Raw genomic sequence first — 22,590 nt, 5'->3', positions numbered from 1 at the left:
GTGATGCTTTTGTTTTTCAACCTAAGAAAATAGTATACAGTGGCTACTCACGTCTGATAAAATTGGCCAAACCAAAGCGCACAACTTTATCTTTAGTGCTTTGTCCATGGGACCTCTGAGAAAAGGAAAAAGAAATTTTTACTTACCTATAGCTTTGGTGAACTAAAGCTGTCTGCCCAAAATTTGGAGCTGCTAGTTGTCTAAAAGTGGGATTCTGGCATCCTAACAATCTGGGGCAGCAGAGAACCAAGCTGCAAGGTCCTCCTTATTTTTTGTCATTTTATGGGACAACAAACTCATTTGGGAGGTGTTTTGCTGGGAATCGTTTATTTCTCTTCTCCTTTCACTGCCCTTTAATCCACGCCTCCTAACCATACACTGTTGCTGAACTAAATTAACTGGTTTAGTGAAGACAGTATTCTTTATGTCAAACGAGTCTGTCTGGTCCAGTTGTAGAAAACTGTAATTGAATTTACTGTATACACCCACAGAGGCTTTTAGAGAAGCACCTTGCTGGGCAGATCAGTAATAAAAAAGGAAGATGTAAAACCAGGGATATTAAAACCTTTGTCATAACCATTTAAATGCAGTTCCCCAGCACAGTGCATTTACAGTTGTACTCTCAGATCCCAGAGTTAGTTTCCAGAGGTATTTTTCGGTTGCGTAGATTGGTCAGGTTTACAGCTGTAGGGCGAAAGGGCGGGCTGACTTGGTTGGAGTCCATCTGCACACCCGACAAATTGTGCCTGTCTGTCTGTCTCGCTGGAGTCCCTCCAACTCCAGAAGCCCAGCTCCAGCAGGTTCTTTGACATGGGTTTGTGGTATATGGAGTTTGTCGGGTGAGAGGCTCTCTCCCTTCGTGGCTTCATGGTGGTGATGAACCTCGCAGTCCTGGCGCAGCCTCGTTAGGCCCCGTCCTTGGGCACACCAAGGGTCCTGGTGTCTGTACTTTCCCTTTGGCATGCATGAAGGGCTGCGCACGACTGATCCCTGAGAGCAGCAGGAATGTTCCCTCAGTTGCAGCTAATCGTCTTTGTGCTATTTGCCTTTGAAATTGTTCGCTGCATTCAGGAGAGACTTTTTCCTTGGTGGAACGATTTTGCCAAGTCCCACTAGGTTGAACGTCCTACACTTGCGCTGTTATCCTTTGGTGGCAGGAAAAAAAGGGCTTTGGGATATCTTCCTCAGCAGGATGGTGTCTGAACAACCGGCAAACAACCTGTTGATGGTTGAGCCAACAACCTCCGATGGTCCCTCAGTGTGTAGGGCAGCTGATTGAAAGGCAAAATATTATTCTCCTTTTAAATAAACAGTTTACTGAAATGTCATTATGCCCAGTGTTAGTGTGCAGCCTGCTTTACTTCACAGCCGTGGCGCCTTGCCATCTGCACCCCACATGTGCTAGTTCAGTCCCACATAGTGAGTTCATGACTGGGTCTTCCCTGCGGAAGCTGTATGTGAGTCACTTCCTTTGGTGCTCGGACAGGACTTGATCCCTGGTATGAATCACAGACGCTCCATAACTATGCCCACAGAGACCTATAATCCACAGAGAGCTGGCACACAGGTAATGTAGCACACGGAGATGTCCTGTGGTCTGGAAGGCAAGGAGGAAGCCGGTCAGGTGTTGATATGTGCCCTCGTCATGGTTTTCATCAGGCCTTTGTCAATCTTGCAGTGGCCTGCGGGAGGCTTCTGACTGGAGTGTGACTGGAGTGTTTTGTGGGAAGGCAGGGAGAGAAATATCGACAGACTAAGAGTTAAAATGCAGCCTGAGGTTGTAGTAAGAGTGTTAAAATACATCAGTCTCTTTTAGTACAAGTGATGCTTGTGCTATTAACCCCTTAAAAGCTCTAGTTTTCCTGAATGTTTGTTTGACGTAGGATACAACATTGTCCTTCAGACAGACAGATCTGTCTATCTGTGGGTGAGGGAGAGAGAGAGATAAAATGGCTATAGCTTATTGCAGCAAGAGAAAGCCAAACAATCTACATTGCCCAATACATTTAAGTCAATCTAATAGGAGGGTTGAGGAAGATAGTAAGATTAGCTTGACAAAGATTATTTGTTGCTAAACACTCTTGAGTGTTTCCCTCAGCCCTGACACACACAATGAACTGCTCCACCCAGGGCTTTTCCATTTGCTTCATGGCTCAGTTGATTTTGATGGGTTTATTGTGAAGCAAGATTTACGGAGCCCCAGGAAGGAATAAAATTAAAAACTTCCGTTCCCTATGTTCCCACAGAGGAGTCCCCCGTGTTCGCTCACGGTGCTGGTAATGGGCTGGGTGAGGGATCTGGCTTTCAGGCACCATGATCAAACCGTGTCCCCTTTGCAGTCCCCGATGGGAGACGTGCGAGTGGCTCGCTACATCCATCCCTCAGGTTCTGTTGTCTTGGGCAGGGAAAGCAAGAGCACCTGGTTTCCTATCATCATAAAATGACCTTTAGAATTAGTTGGTTTTCAAAATAAAAATGTCTAGATTTTAATTTTTTTTCTGTAGGAACTGTCACATTTTTAAGCTTTCTTAAGCCCCATAGCTAGATATTTCTGCCAGAGGACAAGGGTTAGTGCGAGGGTGGTGGTCTGACCAGCAGGACGCTGTCCTGCTAGCTGGGTTCATCCTGGAACAGCGCTGGCACTTCCAGCCTGCCACGGCCCTGAAAGGGTTTTCTTCTCATCTATTGGCAGTGTCTCTGTTGTCAGAAACAAAGCAAATCCTGATCACCATTGAAGGAGCAGATACGCCCTGTGTTTCCACATCTGAAACCGGGCCCATCAATCTGAAACTATTCCCCACTCTCAGTGCCAACAGCTCCATTGATGACTATGCTCCAGAAAGAAAAGAAATTGCTTTTCACTTCACTGTAATGTCAGCCCACCATTTGGAGACTCCCCCGCATCTTCCTTTTCATGCTGGAGGTGGTGCACTCATCTCTGTGACCTGCAAGCATCTGCTTCCCTGGTTTTCCGCTTCATTGCATCTCTGTTTAGACACTGCAATGCCCTGTCCCACATACTAATTACTGACTTTTTGCTTCTGAGGAGCTTGATTCATTCTGGCACATTTTCCCACGTGAAACTGGACCTAGAGCCTTGGAAAATATCTTAATGGACATCAGAGTAAGTCTGAGTTTAACCCCAAACTGGCTGCTGTATCTGAGCTAAAAGGCAGATCTTTCAGCCTGTAACTGTGACAGTGTGAACCTTCCTCATGTGGAGTCCTTCGCTTCCCAAATATCCCCCTGAAACAAGGGCAGCCCTGGCAGCGCCGGGCGTTGCTCCGGGAGGGGAGGTGTTTGCACTGGCACCACCTTATCTCAGCTCCCCTGGCTGTGCTCCAAGTTGATGCTCTTGCTCGTGTGATTGCAGCAAACGAACGCACTGTAAGAAAACGTCTTTTGCCTTTTGCCACTGTTAAAGCTTTTGTTGTTTCCCACAGGAGTGTTTTCTGTTCAGGGCTTGCTGCTGCCAGGTACTGAGCAGCCTCTGTGAGGATGGACATCCTTAACTCCCACCAGCTCCGGCAACTGCTCTGGCGAGGTCAGACCTTCGCTGTACAGCGTGGACTTGGGCTTGCAGTCTACTGAGGCTGCTGGTTTCCTCCAGAGGCTTTTGTTTGTTCTCCTGCCTCCTTGGCAGTGCGGAGGGACAAATGCTGTCACCGTGTGCACCTGCCTGCCCTGAAGAGGGAGCCCTGGTGTGAGGCAGTTTGGGGAGTTTTGGGGTAGGTGGGGTTTAGATTAGTTCCTGCTCAGCAATTTCTACGCTGCTGCTCGAGTTCATGATTTCCGGAGTGTCTTCCACCTCATTGCACTCGGAGTGTGTTTTTGACCAGGAGGGCTTATGTATTTGCAGGCTAAGCAGAGATCGCTTTCTCCTGCCCAGGGGAGCTGGCAGACCCAGCTTTTGGGGGAAGGAGAGCTGGCTATGGGGCAGAGGCACCGGGCTGAGACTTGGGAGAGTTGTGACCGATACCCAGATGTGCAAGGCACATCTTGTGTGCCCTTGTTGGCTCGCCACATCTCTCTCTACCTCAGTTTCCTCATGATGAACAGAGATTAAACCCAGTTTCTTTCCTTTTTCTTTCTCTGCTAGCTTCTAATCATTTTTGGAACAGGAAACATCTCTTACTGTGTTTGGTAACTGATCTTTGAGTAAAAGGGTTTTGTCCTTAGGAGTCCTAAATGCTGCCAGTGTATAAATAAAAGTCATGAATGGCAGCCCGGTGGTGCAGCAGGCGGGAGGGCTCCCCGTCGCAGGAGCTGGCCCGGGCTCTCTCTTCTCCTTGCAGTAATTCTACCTGTCAGCCCTGATTAACTCGGAGACTGTTTCAAAGGTTTGGCAGGAAGGGAGGATTTCCCTCTTTTCAAAACGAATATATTAATTTCATATTTCTGAAGTGAGCACAGAGAAACAAAACAATCCTTGCTCAGCTACTCTTGCAGCAGGGGCCTTTCATTTAGGTACTGAAGATAAGTAGATATATTTGACCTCTATGTAATTTAAGACTCTTTTCTTAACCTAGCTGCCTCTCCTAAAAGTCCTGTCTGCTGTTGAACATGTGTTACATCCTGGCGGCTTCAAGCACAGACCCAAGGACGTGATGCAGTTCTCAAAACCTTGTCCTCACAGTGTGCTCATGTCTCAGGCTTCCTTTTAGATGCACCTGATGGATTGAGGCAGCCAGAATTAATCTTCACCATAGTCACCTCTTAACGGCTTAACCTCTCCCCTGCTACACTTGAGTCACTTTGTAATTTCAGCAGAATTTCACTATAATTTATTCGGTTCCCATCTTACCCCGATGGCTGCTTTTGTACCTTTGGCATGTGAGAGATTATGATTGATTTATTTATACACTTAATGAAACAATTGGTGGCTGGCTGAATTTTTTTTCCAGTTTCATAACATTTGACAAATAACAGGAATGAAAACCTGGAATGAAACTCGCCAGAACTTTCTCTTTCCCTTCTTTTTCTGACAGGAGATCTGGTTGAACTTTTTTTGAATTCCAACCGTCACATGTATTTTGATAAAATTTAAGAAGCTTTCACGAGCTTTCCTGTGTCTTGAATAAAAACTGAATTTGTGACTTTCTACAAAATTATTTCCAGTATTTTTCTGGTAATAATATTTGTATATAAAGCTGTAACTATGAGTAACTACCAAGGACTGCTATTTTTACTGCATTCCGGTTTGGATCATTACATTTTGCTTCATTCTCACTCTCTGTTTCGTTTCTATTCGCTATGGTATTTACCTTATGTCCTGTCCCAAAGTATTGCGTGTGTGGCCAGAGCACCCCTGTGTGCTACCCCACACCTTTTGATGTGGGGTTTTGATGACTTTTGATGATCAGTGAAGCTTTTTGTGATGTATAAAATACCCATCTGCTTCATGGGGTTGCTCTGAATCATCCTTGTTAAATTTAAGGGTACAAAAAGTGTCTCACCTCAACTGTATTGAAATTAGATTAAGAGTCACAGGATTAGCTCTTCTGCATTTTCAGCGTGCCTATTGGTTTTGGTCCTGTGGGGATTTAAGCACATAAATAGGGTTCCTGGCTGTGCGTTGGTCACAGAGCGTGTCTGGGCGCTGCTGGAGGCAGTTTGCCCGGTCGGGCAGAACCGACCATTACAGTCCCAGCGGGTTGATGAAGGTGCCCGGAGGAGCTGCCTCCTGCGGGCTCTGCTCTGTTGCTGCCACCCCTCCCGGCGCCCAGCTCTGCCCCTCTCGTGCCCAGGGAGGTCCTCCCAAGCCTGCCTCCGGCTCTGTCCCCAAATCCCATAGTCCCCAGGCTGGAACCGGCTAGGAACTCTTTGGCAGCGTGTGTATGAGTCTTAAAGTCTCCTGTCGCAGTGGTGCAAGAGCTGACCTTGTGTCTCTGATTCAGCCTTATTTCCAGGCTTTCTGTATGGTCTCTTGTTCCTGACCGGTTTTCTTGTATCAGCTCTTCTTTCAGCTGCTCACTGTATTTTCCTCCCCGATTCTTTCACATTATCCAGCGACCCCTATTGTAACGTTTATTCTCCCTCCTTCAAAGCCTTAGTTCTGTGCCTGGCTTTCTACTGAAATCTCCTTCCTGCATCCTAAAGTGCCATGCCCAGCTCCCTGCTTGATGGGCTTCAGTGTTTGCTGAATGTGATCTGACATCAACTTGTCTGGAAAATATTGCACTTCTATTCTTAACAAAAAAATACCAGGAATCAACAATTTCAATGAGAGTCTGCCTGTAGGTAATGGGGGACCTGGAAAATCTCAAGTGAAGCAGGGGTTTGTGCATTTGATGCTTTGCTCGGGAGATCATGAAAAAATGAATGTAAAATATGTAAATTTTACATTTTCATTACAAGTATAAATAGTGACAATGAAAAAGCCTCACTCTTGTTTAATTGCAATACTGGGCTTTTAGGCTCATTTAGAGCTGGAAGATACTGTTAATTTATCAGATGAAGAGATCAGCGTTTGACTTACCAGTCAATTTTTCACCTTCGTTGAGAACACAGACAAGTAAAATTCTGTGTGGTCTCCGCTGTCCTTGACTTAACTGGGAGTTGCATATGTTTAGTATCACCCAGGACCCTAAGTCTGAAGATACTATGCAAGGTTTTTCCAGTTACTAAAAACATGTGGACTTTTCCTTTCTAGGCCCTCCGTCTGCTCCCCAGAACCTGATTTCCAATGTCAATGAGACATCGGTGAACTTGGAGTGGAGCCCCCCCCAGAACAAAGGTGGTCGAGAAGACATCTCCTACAACGTGGTATGCAAGAGGTGCGGTGCCGGCGACCTCAGCCGCTGCCGGTCCTGTGGCAGTGGTGTGCACTTTAGCCCCCAGCAGAATGGCTTGAAAACCACCAAAGTCTCCATTACTGACCTCCTGGCACACACTAACTACACCTTTGAAGTCTGGGCGGTGAATGGAGTGTCCAAGCAAAATCCCAGCCAGGACCAAGCTGTGTCAGTCACTGTGACAACTAACCAAGCAGGTAGGAACCTAAACACAAATTCTCTTACTCTTTTCTGCCTGTTTTTTAGGAAAGCTGTGCTTTCCATTGCATGTAGCATTAGCAAATGAACGCAAGGAGCCCTAAGATGTGTAACTGGGTCAAACCCTTATTTTCTGGTTATTGATATGGATAGTATAAATTCTTTACAGCTAGAAAAGCAGAGGGTCTGACTCCTGTAGCTGGGAGCAGAGCTGTGCTGCAGCACGCTGCGAGGACACTGGGAGGCATTCTGCAGAAGCAGAACAGCACAGCTGCCCTGGGCGACGCGAAGGGACAGAGCCAGGGCTGCCAGCGGCTCGTCCCCTTGTAGGGGAGACCCTGCACATGGACACGAATGTGCCCTTGGTGTTCAGGGAGGGGAAAACATGCACTTGGGAAGCACAGGATTGTGCTTCTGCCTCCTTCCAAAAAGGGCTGTGTAAGATTCAAAAAGAGGGATGAGTTGGTGCTGCTTGCTCTCCTCTCCTGCAAAGTCAATTAGATTCTGTCCCATTGTTAAATAAACACCTCCTTAACCTGCTGCTAACAACGTTTCAATTGATCAGATGGCTTTACTTTAGAAATCCTATGTGAGCTTTCATCTTCATGCTGCCTGATTTTTGCATTTCACTCATCTGGGAGAGTGAAATACCATTTCTCTTTATACCTGATTATTTCAGATACCCTAGGCAGTTCTACTTTTTTCAGTCCCCTGTGCTTGACCTAGTAAAGGCTGCTGCAGCAGATTGCGGTTTAGTTTTGATGATCATTTGTGTGATTTTTTTTCTTTAATTACACGAAAACATTTCTTATTTGCAGCTAGCTAGGGTTTCGAGCACAGGGTTCCAGTTGAATTTTTAATTTAATGCACAAAATTATATACATTTGAATATGACACTCTTCTATATGCAAAGTAGCTATCCAGACTGTCAGACTGGCTACAAGACCGTCAAACCTGTTATCTAATCGCTCACAGCACTGATTGCCTTCAAGTCCCACAAGATGTTGCAGGCATTCAGCGCCTGGGAGCGCAGCTTACAGGGGTATCATTTACCATTAGACTTATGGTCTATGGGACAATATTAATATTGTATGTTTTGATAGTACTGGACTATATGAGTATTTTGAATTCTGTTTCCTAGTAGAGGCGTGTGAAAAATAGATACGCACATTCTAAATCTACAGATTTTACCTGGAGTCCAGAACACTTCGATATTAACAGTCAGAGATACGTTCAATTTTGCAGTGACAGTTACAAGGAAAATTGTCAAGTCCACGCTGAAGCTCCTTTGAAAATCTGGTCCAGTGTTTTTTGTTCTTTACACATACAGTTGACAGCATCCCTTTTAAATTATGATTCAAAAATTCAAACTATCGCTTTGCCTAGTTGAAGAGAAGACTAATAGAGAACAGGGGCTATTACAGAGTCTTGGGAGAAAGCCGCGGGAGAATGCTGTCATACGCTATATGAAAAGAGAAGGTTGAGAACAGCAGCAGGGACAGTGTTTTTGTGCTATGAATGCCTAGCAAAGAGAGTATTTCTGACTGATTTTGGCATGTGTAAGGATTAGTGGATGCATATATGCATGAATAAGTGAGTGGGATCCATCTACCGTGTGAAAATTCTACCATATTATGCTTTAATATGCAAACTGAAATCTGATTGAATATGCAAATAAGAATTGATTTTGTTTATTATCCATGAGTAGCAGTTCTTCACATCAGGAAATTTGTATTTTTGCCAACATTTCCAATTATGAAACATGCCCAGTCTATCAAATGCTTCAGAGGGCTGGAGAAAACTGTACTGGTACAAATGAAAATTAACTCCAAAGTGCTGGTGTTCTCCCGTTCTTCATATGACTTTGTGTATTCTGCTGCATAGAAGATCCAAATAGAAATGTGTGGCCTAAACCTACAGATCTCAACTGAGATAAATAGCCCTTACATATGCAAATACTCCCATTGATTTCAGTGAAACTGCTTGCTTGAGTAAAGGTTTGTAAAGTTGGACCCTTGGGTTTTACAAGTACTGATCTGTTTAATCATTGTAAATGTGTGTCTGGGGTGCATTAAAATTCTTGTGCCATTCATTTGCTTTCACTATATTTCATTATAAAGAAATCATGTCATGATAGAGCACTGCCACAGGCTTGGTTTTGATCTTGCACCTTTCTTACACTAATGTAAAGCTACCTTGGTTTCTTTGCAGCAGTTTCTAATTTCAGATTAGAGCCAAACTCATCCTTAGTAACACTCTTTTCCTGTTTTGCTAATAAAAATGCAACTGCCAACACTGAAAATCTGTAAACGGCTTTATTGTTTTTGCTATTTATGCTTGTGCTTTACAACATTTGATAGAAAAAAAAATATTTTTAACCTGGTTCTTTAGATATGAGCAGTGCTTTTGGGTCCTGTTCTGGGGAATTTCATGGAATTGTTTCCAAGAGGTGCATCTTTGAGTTAAATTCAGTAGGGATAATAAGTATGCAAGGGACCAGGAAATCCATCCTCCTAACAGCGGTCTCAAATTGACCTTCCGAATATGCAACCGTATAATCTGAAGAAAATAAACAGAATTTTTAGAACACAGTTTTTAATGTCAGATTCAGAAATCCCAGTATTTGTACATTTGCTTGCATGGATGCCAGCAAGGTATGTATGCATTTGGAGATGGACAGAACGCGATGAGAAATCAGTTACTGGTACATTCAGCACAAAATTGAAGAAATGTGTTGCAGTGACTATAAAAAGTGCAGCTGAAAGGCACAGGTGTTTCTTTGTTTGCTTTTGCCATTTTACTCCTGGAGATAATGAAATGAGGCAGTTTACTTTCCCCCTTTGTTTAGAAACTCTTAAGTTTCCAATACTGTAGAAAAATGTTTAAATGAAAATAAGCTTTTGCCATTCAAAGTAGGATCAAAAAGCATTTGAAAAAGTATTTTTCCTGCTTCCTTTGAAAAAGGTCCTGGGTTTTATAGCTTTTTCTTTTTTTTCTTTTTTTTTTTTTTTAAAGAAAGAAGATAAATTTCAGGCTTTGAACGAAGTAAAAATTCCCGTCTCCTAGTGAAATACTTCACTGTTGTGACATTTTAAGAATTTTGAATGGTGGATTCAGCTCGCAATTCTACATGTTTAGTATAATAATTTTTTTGAGATTTTTGAGATGGGAACTGCTACTCTCTTCCCATATAAGATTAAAAATAAATTAAAAAAGCAGAGGATGGAACACTGAGCTGTTGGAACTTGCAGCCAGCGCCCTTAGCACAATGAGTACTGGGAAATGCTGATATTAAGGGTCTCCACCAGCAGTGGTGACTTTTGTGGCTTTCTGTTTTCTGATCAAATGAAATCACCACTTTCTCAATGCTTTAAAAATGTGAAATGACTTGTGGAAGAGATGCAAACCAGCAATTCTCATGCGATGCTGCTAGGAGAAGCTGATTTCAATGAGAAATCCTACCAGGCAGTTGACTGAATAGCTCAAAAACCTCCGGGCCCTTTTTTTTTCTGCTAAGGATAATGCTGCGAAGCTGTTCAAAATTAAAAGTAAATCTCTTAATAAAGAGACCTTGTTCACAGCAAGAAGGAGGCTTTCGGGGTTTTTGAAGAGGTACTGAACAGTTTATATTTTTATTAAAGATTACAGCCGAGCTGTTTAGGTCTCCAACCTGACAGCCAGGTTCACTGCTAAGTCAGTCTGTGTGCATGTCCGAGGGGGCAGCACCGCAAGGACAAGGTTTCGCACGGATGCTAAAGGCATTCATAAAGCAGAGGAGCAGTGACGGCGGGGGGGGCGGGAGAGTCTACACAAGCTCTAAATGAGATTTAAAATCACAATTCATTATGCTGCTCGCTTTCCGCCCTTCTTTTTGTTTGCATTTTATGAGGGATGGGTGTCCTTCTTGCTCCTTTGCTTGTTGGAGTTAACACGGTCGGTATTTCTGAATAAGCAGACTGCCTGGTGATTTGTTACCTTGTTAGGTTACCTTGGGCTCACTGCTTCCTTAAGTGGACCAGCACAGCTAGGTGGAGGCAGGATGTGCCAATTAGGATGAAAATACAGTATAAATAAATAAACTTACTCTTTCTCACATTGCATCGGGCTGGATGTTTTCAAGCTGCCTGTGCTCAGGATCAAGAGCTGATCTTTCTTATGAATATCTCAGGCTCTTTGTCCCATTTTTTTCCTCTTTCTGTTCTCGCTCCTCTCCCCAGTTCCTTTGTCTCTGCGATCCCCCACACCTTGCCTGTCTAGCTGTCTGTTCGCCTGTCTCAAGGCTGCTTCATCTCGGAGGCAGAGCGGTGTGGCTGGCTGTGCTGCAGTCCTTCCCCCCCCTTCTCTGTGCTCCCCCGGTCCCTCACCATCACTCAGCGCCCTGCTGTTCTTCAGTATCCGTTTCCAGGCAGGAGCTAAAATGGGTCACGGTGCCACCAGGACTTGAGCACCGCTGAGAAGGCCCACATGAATCAAGTATTCTTCTGGGACAGGCTGCAGTTTTGGTGACCAAATGTGATGAACCCGAAATACTGACATACGGTGCAGGGAAGGAAAATGTCAACTGTTAGTCAGATTTATTTAGCCTTTAGATTTGTTTGTTGTTTATGTTCTTAATTCCATTAGTAATGGGAAAAAAAATCTGAAAGACCTTGATCCTTTGAGGAGGATTGTGTTTTAAGTTAGAAATGGTGGCGGGGGGGGAAGCAGTGGGAGTTATTTGCTTCCAGATGACTCACAAGTTCTACTGGACTTTTTGGTAGGGGAATACATATTCCCATTTTGCATTTCGATGTGTCTTCTTTGAAAGCCCACGTTTCCTTTCAAATGCTGATTAGCATTCCTCACGTGTTGTACAGAACAGCACAGAAAATGCATATAAGGTCTTACATTCTGCCAGTGTGGTTTAGCCTGTGCAGAGCTAAATTTGCAGTCAGTAAAAATTCATGGACACACATTGCCCTTGGTCAGTGTGCACTCCTCATATCGACAAAGTAATAGTTGCTCAGGCAGATCAAAAGCAACACATGCCAAGGCCAGGAAACCTAAGGTTTTCAGTATTTTCTTTTTAATGTGCTACTTTCCTGGATATTTATAACTTATCTATAAAGAATTGCTCTGTAGTGAAACATCAAAAGACATTGTTAACTAGATTTCAGTCACAGAGCTTTCTTTAGGTGACTGCATGAATACCCTTAAACTACTACTGGAAAATAAAATTAACAGAGACTCTGAAGATCGATCGATCCCTCTGACTCTCTAAACTCCATCGTGTTCTTTGAGCATAGTCCTGGTTTCAGTAGAAATAACAGTAAATCATTTCTGTTCACTCAGAGTGAACATAACGTTTTTTGATTTTGTATGTGGAGATATTTATGTGCATATCGAGAATCATATCGATAGGGAGGTGGTAAAAGAAGTTAATTTTGCTTTCAAAAATAGCAAAGTTTGTAGTTCTCCAGACTGCTGTAGTTTTATGCTCAGCTCTTGCAAAAAATTTCCTTTTTTTTTTAATGTAATCCTGGCGATGAGCTGTTACGGGCTGTATAACCCCGAGGAAGACATCATCTCCAATGGGCAGGGAAGGAGCTCGGGGGGCTTGAAGACAGGATTCCTCAGACAGTTACGTCAGTTGCACAGACCCTCTAAAATAATGTAAGCTGGTGAAGTAAGTCATTTTCTGTTCTGACACCACCCTTCCCTAGTGCCTGCTGAGGGTGTCGGGAGGCTCGTGCAGGTCAGCTCCTCTTTCACGCCTGGTGGGTTTCCCAGTCCAGCTCCCCGCCTGGCTCCCTTGGCTGGTGCGAGGACGGGGTAGTGCTGGGGAGGTTTAGGGCCTCGTGGAGGGCAGGACTAAGGGCAGGCTGTTACTGGGTGAGTGTTTTGCACCAGTTGTAAAGCGTTGGGCTTTGCAGCAAGTTGGACAGCCCAACCTGGAAGCTGTGAAGGTGGGCGAGTTCATGTCCCTGACCAAACATGAGGAGTGACTGGCACTCCAGATGCTGGGCACAGCAGTACCTGGCTGTAGCCTTCCCAGACATCCAGGAATCTATTCAGTTTTTTATTTTTTCCAAAGTACTTGCTACCAGCATGGTCCCACCCTTTCCAGTTACTTGTTCCCTGCAGCCAAAGGATACAAATAGCCTGTTCCAGGAGTCCTTTTACAGGCACACAAACCCTGGAGGAAACTCGTGCACGTAGCTGGGTGTGTATAAACAGTCACAGCACCCCGGCCACCCAGTTCCCCACAAGCTGATTTAAAATAATTTCTTGGCAAACATCTGGATACACGCCAGATGTCCAGAGCATGGGATGTGTGTGCAATACTTCTAGCTGCTGCATTCTTTTTTTCTGCAAAATGTCAGGGTAATGGAAAAGGGAAGTTGCAAGGAGGTGTTTTTATTTTGCTATAAAGGTGTTTGTACTAAGGATGATGGATCAGCAGTCTCCTTGTTCCTCAAATGGACCTGTGTCAAGCATGAATTCAACAGGGAAGGAGATTCAAAACTAGTAAGCAGGGACTTGAAAAAGGGGTGATCCGTAAGCGTGACACTCTGAGTGATTTGTTGCAGCATCTTGCAGAATTCCAGGCTAATTGTATGCAACTTTCTCATTTTGAATCTAAACCAGTGTGGTTTCTAAGGCTTCACATTTATCTGCTAAACATAAGCGGCAATGCCCCCCGCCCCGTACACAGATTTTCAAGCAGAAGGGTCGGGACAAGTTGTCAGCTCTTGTAGGGTTTCACCTGCGGTAGTCGGTGGGGTGACCTGCCGGGTTGTGCAGGACAACAACCTGCCTCCTTCTTCCCTCGCGTTTGCTCTCCAAGGGAGTTGTGTTTTGGCTTTCGCTGTCTGAAGATTTACATTGAAGGGAGTTACCGCGAGGACTTCTGAAGCAAACCAAATAATGTATTTTGGGAAACTGCAGACCTTTCAAATATAAAGGCGGTGGGAGATCCACAAAGGAGATAACTGTTCCCAGCACAAGAAATTTGGGAATTGCATGGAAGCAAACAGTTAGGAATACTTCAGGATTGTCAGATTTCAGTGTTTAGCGTGAGATTTCTCAGAGCCTCAGAGATGTCATGTGCTGACCACTTCAGGTTTCTTCTGCACATTTAATTACATGCGTAAGGTAATGTTTCTGAGTAAGGAGCTTCTCCAAGCTGGCAGATGCAAGTGGGAGTTTCTTATTAACAGCTCCGTGTTCTTGCACAGGCTTTAACTGATGGTCTGTAATAAATGTGTAGCTATAAGCATACGTGCTCCCGTCTCAAAAACAAACCCGGGAAAACTATTGTTGGGAGGGATTAAATTATTATTTTAAGGTAACTACAGCTTTCCACAAAGAAATAATAATTAAAATAACAACTGCCTGCTTGCTGGCAACGCTGTCTGCACCACCCATTTCCATGAATTTGTATTCAAGGTGGGGGATTCAAGTCTTGGTCGGAAGGGGAAAAAAAAAAGTGCTTTCTAAAGATCCTTAGTAAATAACCAGCTTCAGGGTTCAGCGAACAGCTTAGACAAGTTGATGTCAGATAGTGCCAAGAGGTAATTGCAGCATTTAAATAGAAGTTTGGTCACATTTTTAAAAAGATCTCATGGTTTGCTATGGAAAATGGAGGTTAGTTACATATTCTCTTGGGGAAAAAGGTGTTTAATTTCAGGACTGGGTAGTGTTGACCGTATTTAAATTACATAAACTTACTTTTAGGAGGCATCGAATCTGATCAAATTCTGGTCTTGGTGATATTGGTACAGATGAATAGTTACGAAATCGAGAGAGATGAAGATGCGGTCCTGCAGCTTTTATTTGCTCTGGACTATTTAGCTGTGCTTTTCCTTTCTCTGGCAGCGCACTGACATCTCACATTCGTAAAGCTGGCTGTCCAGCCTGAGCGCTTCCCTTAAGCAATTAGCAAGGACATATTTTCATGTGGAAGGAGATTTTTGTTTGTGGCTACCAAATGTTTAGATGGGCTTCTAAATTTTCTAGGTTTTTTTGCAGCTGACGAAATTAATTGGAAAACAGCCAGAGAGACAGCAGAGTCCGGTCCGTAGTTGAGCAACAATAAAAGGCTTTGGAGAACTTTATCAAAGCTTCCATTAACCCCCTGCTGATGTCCTCAAACAGGATTTTTTTGAGAGAGTGGAAACACAAAAGCTAGGCTGCACAACTGCCCCTGTGTGTCCATTCAAAGGTTTTAAATCCGCACAGTTACTAATTAAAATGCCATGCAGAGTAGCACAAATAAACATCGCTAGTCCCTGAAGCCCAAAGTTTCTGCGCTGGCTTATAGTTGGGAGGGCAGGATGCTGAACGGACCCCGTCAGGGTGGGTAAAGCACCCCCCCTTTGGTTCAGATATTCCTTGTATGAGGAATTGCAAAACGTGTGTCGAGTCCATCCATATGCATGAAATCATACTCCCAGAATGCCATCCCAAGGCAGCCTGTTATTTTTTTATTTATTTCTTGCATAGCATTGCGTTGAACCATGAGGACTAAATAGAGCTGTGCCATGCCTGCTGGATCTCTATAATCATGTTTGCCAGATTTTGGCGGACATCAAAATGCTGAGCACACGAGTGAATACTGCTCCTTTCATTGTGAAATGTCACTTCAGATTTAGCCCCACGTGTGAACTGGTGTGCAGGGAGCACTTCATTATTATGGCAGGGCTCCAGTGGGCTTCCCCTCCCAAACAAAGCAGGCAAATGGGTCGCCTCTCTCTGCATCTACTTCAAGGATTTCATGGCGTCTCCTTAGATTAAGGTAATCCGCCTTCATTACTAAATTCAAGAACCAGAGTCCCAGAACTCTTAGTAGAGCACTCCAAGAATGGATTCGAGGTCTCTGAAAGTTGTGATTTGTAAACTGATAGTAACAAAAGTTAGTTGTGGTTTTGGATGGGTTTGTTGTTTTTTTTTGAAATACAGTCTAGAGAGATGTAGGAAGCTCAAGCATTTGTATTTTATTCCTCTGGTCATTTGTATTTTGTAACATCCCTTATGGAAAAGTTCTACTGTTAATTTAAAAGAAAATTATCACTTTTTGCCTCAGCCTTCTGAGGTGTTCCTATGGAATTTATTAGGGTTTTTATCCCTGCTATCAAATTCTATCCCTTAGTCTTAAAAAGATGATTGACTGATTCTGATTTTTTATTAAATGCTTCTACTGTTCCATAAAATCTCTTTGGTTTTGCCTGTATTAAAATCCATTGAAAGTATCCATGAATTATCACAGACGGAAAACCCCGTAAACTGTAATGTGCTTTGGATATAAATGTCTTTCAGTTCGATAGATTACTGAAGACTGAAAGGAAAGCACTGAAGTTTTTAATTAGCTTTTTATTATTTTTAATTTTCTATGTGCCATTAAGTGGTCCCATCAATAAATAATAGGTGAAGACCGTTTTGGCTAAGCAAAATAGGAAGGTATAGTGGGCTGGAAGAGGTGTCTCGTATATGAATTGAGTTTTGTGTGGTGTCCATTTATTTTAGCAAACAAATAAAGGCATGATCTCAAGACAACCCACTACAACGGCTCCCTGGGAAGATTGCGCTTGTCTCGATAACATACTGCGTTCTTTAAATCTGTCCTCTGAATCAGCCTCAATTTATCTTTCTTAGCATAAAAGGCAACGCAGATGGAATGGCTGCAGCCTCCCTTCTAGTTTATCAGGATATTGTGCATGCACATAAATAAGACGGAAAGTGACTGGAATATGTAAGTGGCTGAGTGTTAAATCCTGTGCTTTTCGAGCTCCGCAGGCACTCTGGGACTGGGTGGCCAAGGGGAGTCCTGTAGGAGCTGTGGAGATTTGTGGGCTCTCCGTCGTACTTCAGAGGTGGTGTGCAGACCTAGCGGTGCTTTTCCAAGAGTTTTTGCTTCTGCCTGTGCTGAAGGTTAAAATGGCAATTATGCCAGTACGGGGAAGAACTGATTTGAAGAGAGTGGACTGGGCTCAAAGGGAGGCTTCTTTAGCACCGCTTGCAGATGTGGCATTCTTCTTTAACCAGAGAATATTTTTATTTATATTTGTTACACCAATGAGCTGCAAACACCACAGATTAGAGGGGCTCTGTAGCACAGGAGTGTCCTAGCTGATTTTCAGTCTTGACTGAGCCTTAAATGAAAGTTATGGCTTCATTGGATCAAATGAGGGGATAATCAAATTTTTGGACCAGTTGATGACAAAGCTCAGCTAAAAACAAAGCCATGAACCTTATAGGGAGGACAGATGTAACGTTGAAAAGTGCTTTGCATGCTGTTGGAAGAAGAAATGACTTTTGAATTGCCGGTTTTGAATGCGGATTATATTTTTTCCTTTCAGTCCCCATCCTGTGCGCTTCTCAGTTCCACCCTGCCGGTACCCTTCGGGGCCCTGGCCTCGCAGGGGAGGGGGGACCCGCCGCAGAGACCTTCTCACCAGGGGTCAGGGTGGGCTCTCAGTGTCTTCCTGGCAGCCGCAAATCTGGGACTGAAAATGAAGGTCCAGATTCGGAATTCAGACCCATCTGTGCAATTGCTGAGAGTTAATTCGGGATTATTATTTTCACAGGGTTTTATTTGCCCAGGCTGTAACTCAGTACTTCTCCAGAAAATAAACATGACCGATCTCTTTGTACATCTCCAAATCTTCATACCCTCATGAGGCTGATTTTATTTATTTATTTAGGATTGAAATTGTTCAGACTTTGTAATGGCACTGGCATCATACAGGAAACTTTACCAATTATCATTCTGACTGTTTTCCACTGAGGCAGCCACCTTTAATATTTAATTGCTTATTCCATTTGGGGTTTTTCTAACTGACACAATTTTTAAATGAATAATGCACTAGTTTTCAGTATCCGGCATAAAACCAAAATAATGAAACCCCTTTATAAGTTTAATTATGTGCCACCTATGATGTAATCGGTTACTGACATCATGAACTAAGATTTTAATTTTAAGGTTTATGTGTTTCAGGAAGCTTAAGACTCTTCCCCAGTTTGTCCCTCATCACTTTTTTTTTAACTGAACAGCAAACTTCAGGTGCCTTTGCTTTTTGCAGCAACACAGCATGCAGAACATAGTTTCCTCTCTCATTGGGTCTATTAATGATTTTTAATTTCCTGAAGAAATACACCCGTTGAGGGTGGAGGAAAGGGGGCTTAATTCAGTTCCAGTGAGAGGACCTGGTAGAAAAACTCCAAGTGTGGGAGTTAGGTGTGCTGCAGTCCGAGTCTCTGTGATACTTTTCCAAAAGCACAGAGTATCTTTTTCCCCTGAAGAAGAGGAACTTTGATGGGGTAGTATGGCAGGGTGTCTCGCAGCATCCTGGAAGAACTGAGGATCTCCAAGTGCTGTCAGACCAGCGTCCTCATAAAGTGCTACTAAAGTGAGCCCAGAAAACCGCAACCTTGATTGAATCTTGAGACTTTCTCAACAGCCCAAAGGCAGAGAGATGGTATCATATTGAATCTATCTAACTTTTGTACAGAAGATACTTAACCGGAGTTCTAGCTTAATGCTCTGAATATCCACTACAATTAAAATTTATAGGTTGTTCAGCTGAAATGTAAATACAGACCTTCTGCACCAGCCTCTTCTGTGTGATGGAGCTTAAAGTAAACAAAGGTGGAGTTCATTAACTTTGGTGACTTCAAAACAATTTATTACTCTCAAGACAGGAATAGTGATTTTTATTGTCAGATGAGTCCTGGGTTTTGATTGTTTTGGGTGCCGCAGGCTCAGGAGGGTAAGTTTGAGACCCAGCCTGCAGTTGCTGTTGGAGCTGTGTATCACAGCTGAAGTAAAATTTTTATAACTTTATTATCTTTTATTCCTCCAAAATTCTTGCCATTTCTGACTCCGGGTGATTGATCTGAGAAGCCCAAATGGCAAAGTCTAACTCTCTGCTATTACCATAGCACTCCAGAAGCCAGGATGAGACAATGTGGCCAAATCTATTTATTAAAATAACGAATGCTGCTTTAGCAAAATGAGTCATAACTTTTATTTATTTATTTTGTTTAGAAGCTACTTTGGTATTTCCAAAGCATCTAAGTGACATAACAGGCAGAGTCTTTTATTTGTCTGGATTTCAAAAAGGCTTTTAAGCAGCTCTTTTTACAAAATCTAATATTCTTAATGCTGAAAGTAAGTGACAAAGAAAGTTATTTAGCACATATATATATCATCTAGACATCCATGTTTCAAGTAAATAAAAAGTAACTGTGCAAGAACCAGGCAGAACAGCATTAGGAGATGTGTTGCCTTGGGCAACACATCACACATTTGCTGCGCAGTGGGTTAAGCTTTACACCATAACTGTTGGGGTAACCATGTGCTCAGGGGGTTTGGTGGTAAGTGTAAGAAAGGACCAAGGAGCAGAAATGAGGCTTTCTCTTAATAGATAGAGACATGAGGCATCAGGTGAGAGCAGTCCTTCGCAATGTGAGGCAAAGGGTTGCCCCTTTGGGATTTTAATAGAGCAGGGTCAATATTTTCAGTATTGTTTTATGGATTGTTGATATGCTATTGTGAGTGGTTGGTGAAAAAGTGGTGGGCACAGATACAGTAAGTTATTTCATTGGTCCTGTACCATTTAAGAACAACTCTACCCCCTTTCATCTGTTGACTCATGAAGTGTGTGCAGACATGCCGTAACTCCCCTGACTATGGGCAGGAAGATGGGAAAATGGGAGGAGGAGTAAGTAGCTGGATGGTTGCTTGGCTTGAGGAAGAGCCTGCAGAATGGGACAGAGGTCTTATTTAGGGGCATCTGATGTGTCTGTGAGGGTAGCTTTGATTTCATTGTGGAACAGGGACTGGAGGAGTTTGTTTTGAAAAGGCAGCTCCTCCTCCTGTGTGGCAGTACAAAGGTGAAGGACAGGCTATTTCTGGGGAGGAATTAGTTCTGGTGGCTACCTTGGGCCTCCCGGGGGGAACAGCAGGCTGTGTGGGTGAGTAGAGTTGCCCTGAGGGAATGGTGGTAAGTGGGTCAAATTGCTCCAGGCTATTTATTCTGAGTGGATGGGGAATGCCCCATTTCCAACCTTATTACCTGTTTTAATAGCTAGAGGTTATGGTCTCTAATTTCTCGTTCTGGCTCCCCCAGAGCCGCTGTACCCTGGGGTGCCATACACTGTGTCCCAGCATCAATGGTTTCTGGCGGGCTGTGCTTGCTGGACCATTATCTGGGAAGTAAGAGGATGATTACAGCAGGTGCTTCCCAGAAATGTTCAACCCAAATTCAGGTTGTGGGATCCTACCTCTACCTCTAAGCATGACTGGTGTGGGCTCCAAAGAAAGGGCTGTGAGAGTTACGGCCATCTCTCCTTTTCTGGACTGCGCGGTCCATTTTTTCTGCTTTTCTCAATCCAATATAGTGCAGTGGAGCATCAGTGTTGGCTTCTTTAGGCTACAAAATTTATTGTTGTTTATACTGGGTCAAGTTTTAACCTCACCTAGAGGGAAGAGTAACTGCAACGTGACCTGTTTTGTGACCAGCAGCTCCAAACCTGCTCAGGTCAGACAGCCGCTGACTAATTCCCCATTTTAACAAATTGCTTATAACTCCAGAGTTTCTTAGAGCAATTCACAGTGCTAAGTATGTTCACCCTTCTTGTGTTAATCATTCCAGTTTAAGCATTTAGAAATGTTTCGGTACTGTTTTCTTTTTTTTTTGTTTTTTTTTTTTAAGGGGTTGTAATGTTCAGACAGATTTTTGTAAATTGCCTTCCAACTGAAAGACTTGTTTTCCTGTTTGTTTTAAACTGGCATTCATACATACAGGAAATACACGGTATTCTGCCATGTTTCTGTTGGCAACTATTAAGTTATCCTTGTCAGAACATGCCAACAGGATTTCTTAGCAAGCTAGCAGAAAGAAAACAAGCCGTTCTCAGACTAAACAGACCCCATGCTTGAGTTGTAATACAGATCTCTTGCTAAATGCTGTGTAGACTCTATAGTCTTATGGTTTAAGGCAATCTTTGGGATTGCAGGTTGCAGATTCAGATCTTTGGAATTACACCAGACCTGCACTGCATTAGTTGACATCATGATTGGGCTTCAGAATTGGAGGGCCAGTACCTGAAAATAATGTAGTGCTGTCAAGAGCTGGTCCTCAGAAATTAATAGCCAGAATGAGCCATCTCCTGAGTGTGCAAAATCTTCTTCGTCACCCCTGTCTCATTGCAGTTCCTGATGTAAACCACAGGGAGCTGTGGTCAGACTTCAGCTCCTGTAATTGGTTTGATCTAAATTAGAGCAGTTCTGGTGTGCTGAAATAGTCTGTGCTAAAACTGACACAGAACGGAGCATGCAACCCAGAAAATGCACAGGCTCTTTGTGGATCCTCAGCAGCTACCGCATGTCTCCAAGAACTGAAGCTGGAGTAGGGTGGTAAAAATACAGCACTCTAATAATCCTCAACTACTACTATTTGTTGCTGCTAACAGCCTGGGTTTTCCTTCAAGCTTTTGATTTGATGCAAGTCAGAGCCAGCTTTTGTGGTTTGGCAAGATTTGCAGCGCAGGTTCTTTTGGGAGAGGCAAGAAATGAAAACTTTAAAACAGAGGAAATGTTTAAAACATAATAATGCTGTGTTAACAGTCTTTAAAATCTCATTTTCTAGCCCCTTCCTTTATGAACACGTCATTACAAATGTAGCTGATGTGAGCTGGTCCCTAGGTTTGAGAGCTTGTCACTTGTTTCACTCAGAGCTCCTTGGCAGCGGCTGGATTGCCGAGCCTGGAAAGAAAGGGAAGATCGATTGTGCCTGTCGTTTTGGGGTGAAGGTGTCCCTGTGGCCAAGCTGGTGCTTTTCCTGAGCAGCGTGATTTCTAAGTAACAAGGAGGGAAAGTTTAATTCAGAAGCATTACGGCTGATTGAAGGGATTGAGAGAAAGAGGCCAATCTCAGCTGTCACACAGCTTCGCGTTACGTCGGCCAGGATTTTCAAGTGTGGGTGGATAACCTTGGGCGCTTTACTCCAGTGGCGTAGATTAAGTCTTTGCTTTAAAAGCTAAAGCTTGAAAATGCTGGCTTGAATCTCAGTGTGTCTCAGTTTCCAAGCTGGGAGGTGTTCCTTGCCAGTCGTCATTCCTGGGGGAGGGAGAGGCAGACGGTGGGAAGACAGAGGACGAGGGAATGTCTTGGGAGGCTTCCAGTGGTTCAGTTGAGCAATCAGGGCTTCTAGATCCTTGTCCAAGTCCTAACCTGGCACAATCATCACTAGTACAAATGTTTGCTCCGCTTACACAGAAGGAATAATGAAAAAAAAAAAATATGCATGTGGTTAGTTTTTAAAGTGCACATCCAGCCCGCAGACTCTTGCTGGTCCCTAGGAGAAAGGCGTAGCTGTCACACTGGCAGTGAGGACTGGGAATGCTCTGTTCTTCAGAGGTGCCCAGTCTCCGTGCGTGCACATAGGTTCACATGTGCAAAACCCTTTCATGTGCTTATCCTTATGCGCATACATGGCTTATACATATGCTATGCATATGTTTGGATATTTAGTGATGCTAAAATGCATTCCCCCTTGTGAAGCCAGGAGGACTCGGAGCACAGGGGTGGTGTGTTACTCAGAAGCAGGGGTCCTGG

At 43.6% G+C, this 22,590-nt stretch overlaps 1 protein-coding gene across 2 annotated transcripts in view; it reads left to right on the top strand.

Moving 5' to 3' along the window:
* EPHA4 (EPH receptor A4) overlaps positions 1-22,590 on the top strand; it is a 107,240-nt gene that overhangs the window by 51,584 nt on the left and 33,066 nt on the right. For both annotated transcript variants that reach the window (XR_012587458.1, XM_074590381.1), the window contains exon 5: positions 6,653-6,991. Coding sequence is in view for 1 of the 2 variants with exons in the window: in XM_074590381.1 (XP_074446482.1) it covers positions 6,653-6,991 (339 nt within the window). In the remaining variant the exon portion in view is untranslated. The remainder of the gene's footprint in view (positions 1-6,652; positions 6,992-22,590) is intronic.

The sequence above is a fragment of the Larus michahellis genome, chromosome 6 (assembly GCF_964199755.1).
Source record: "Larus michahellis chromosome 6, bLarMic1.1, whole genome shotgun sequence".
Lineage (NCBI taxonomy): Eukaryota > Metazoa > Chordata > Aves > Charadriiformes > Laridae > Larus > Larus michahellis.
Note: the sequence above shows the minus strand (reverse complement) of the source record. Positions and strands in the feature narration are given on the sequence as shown.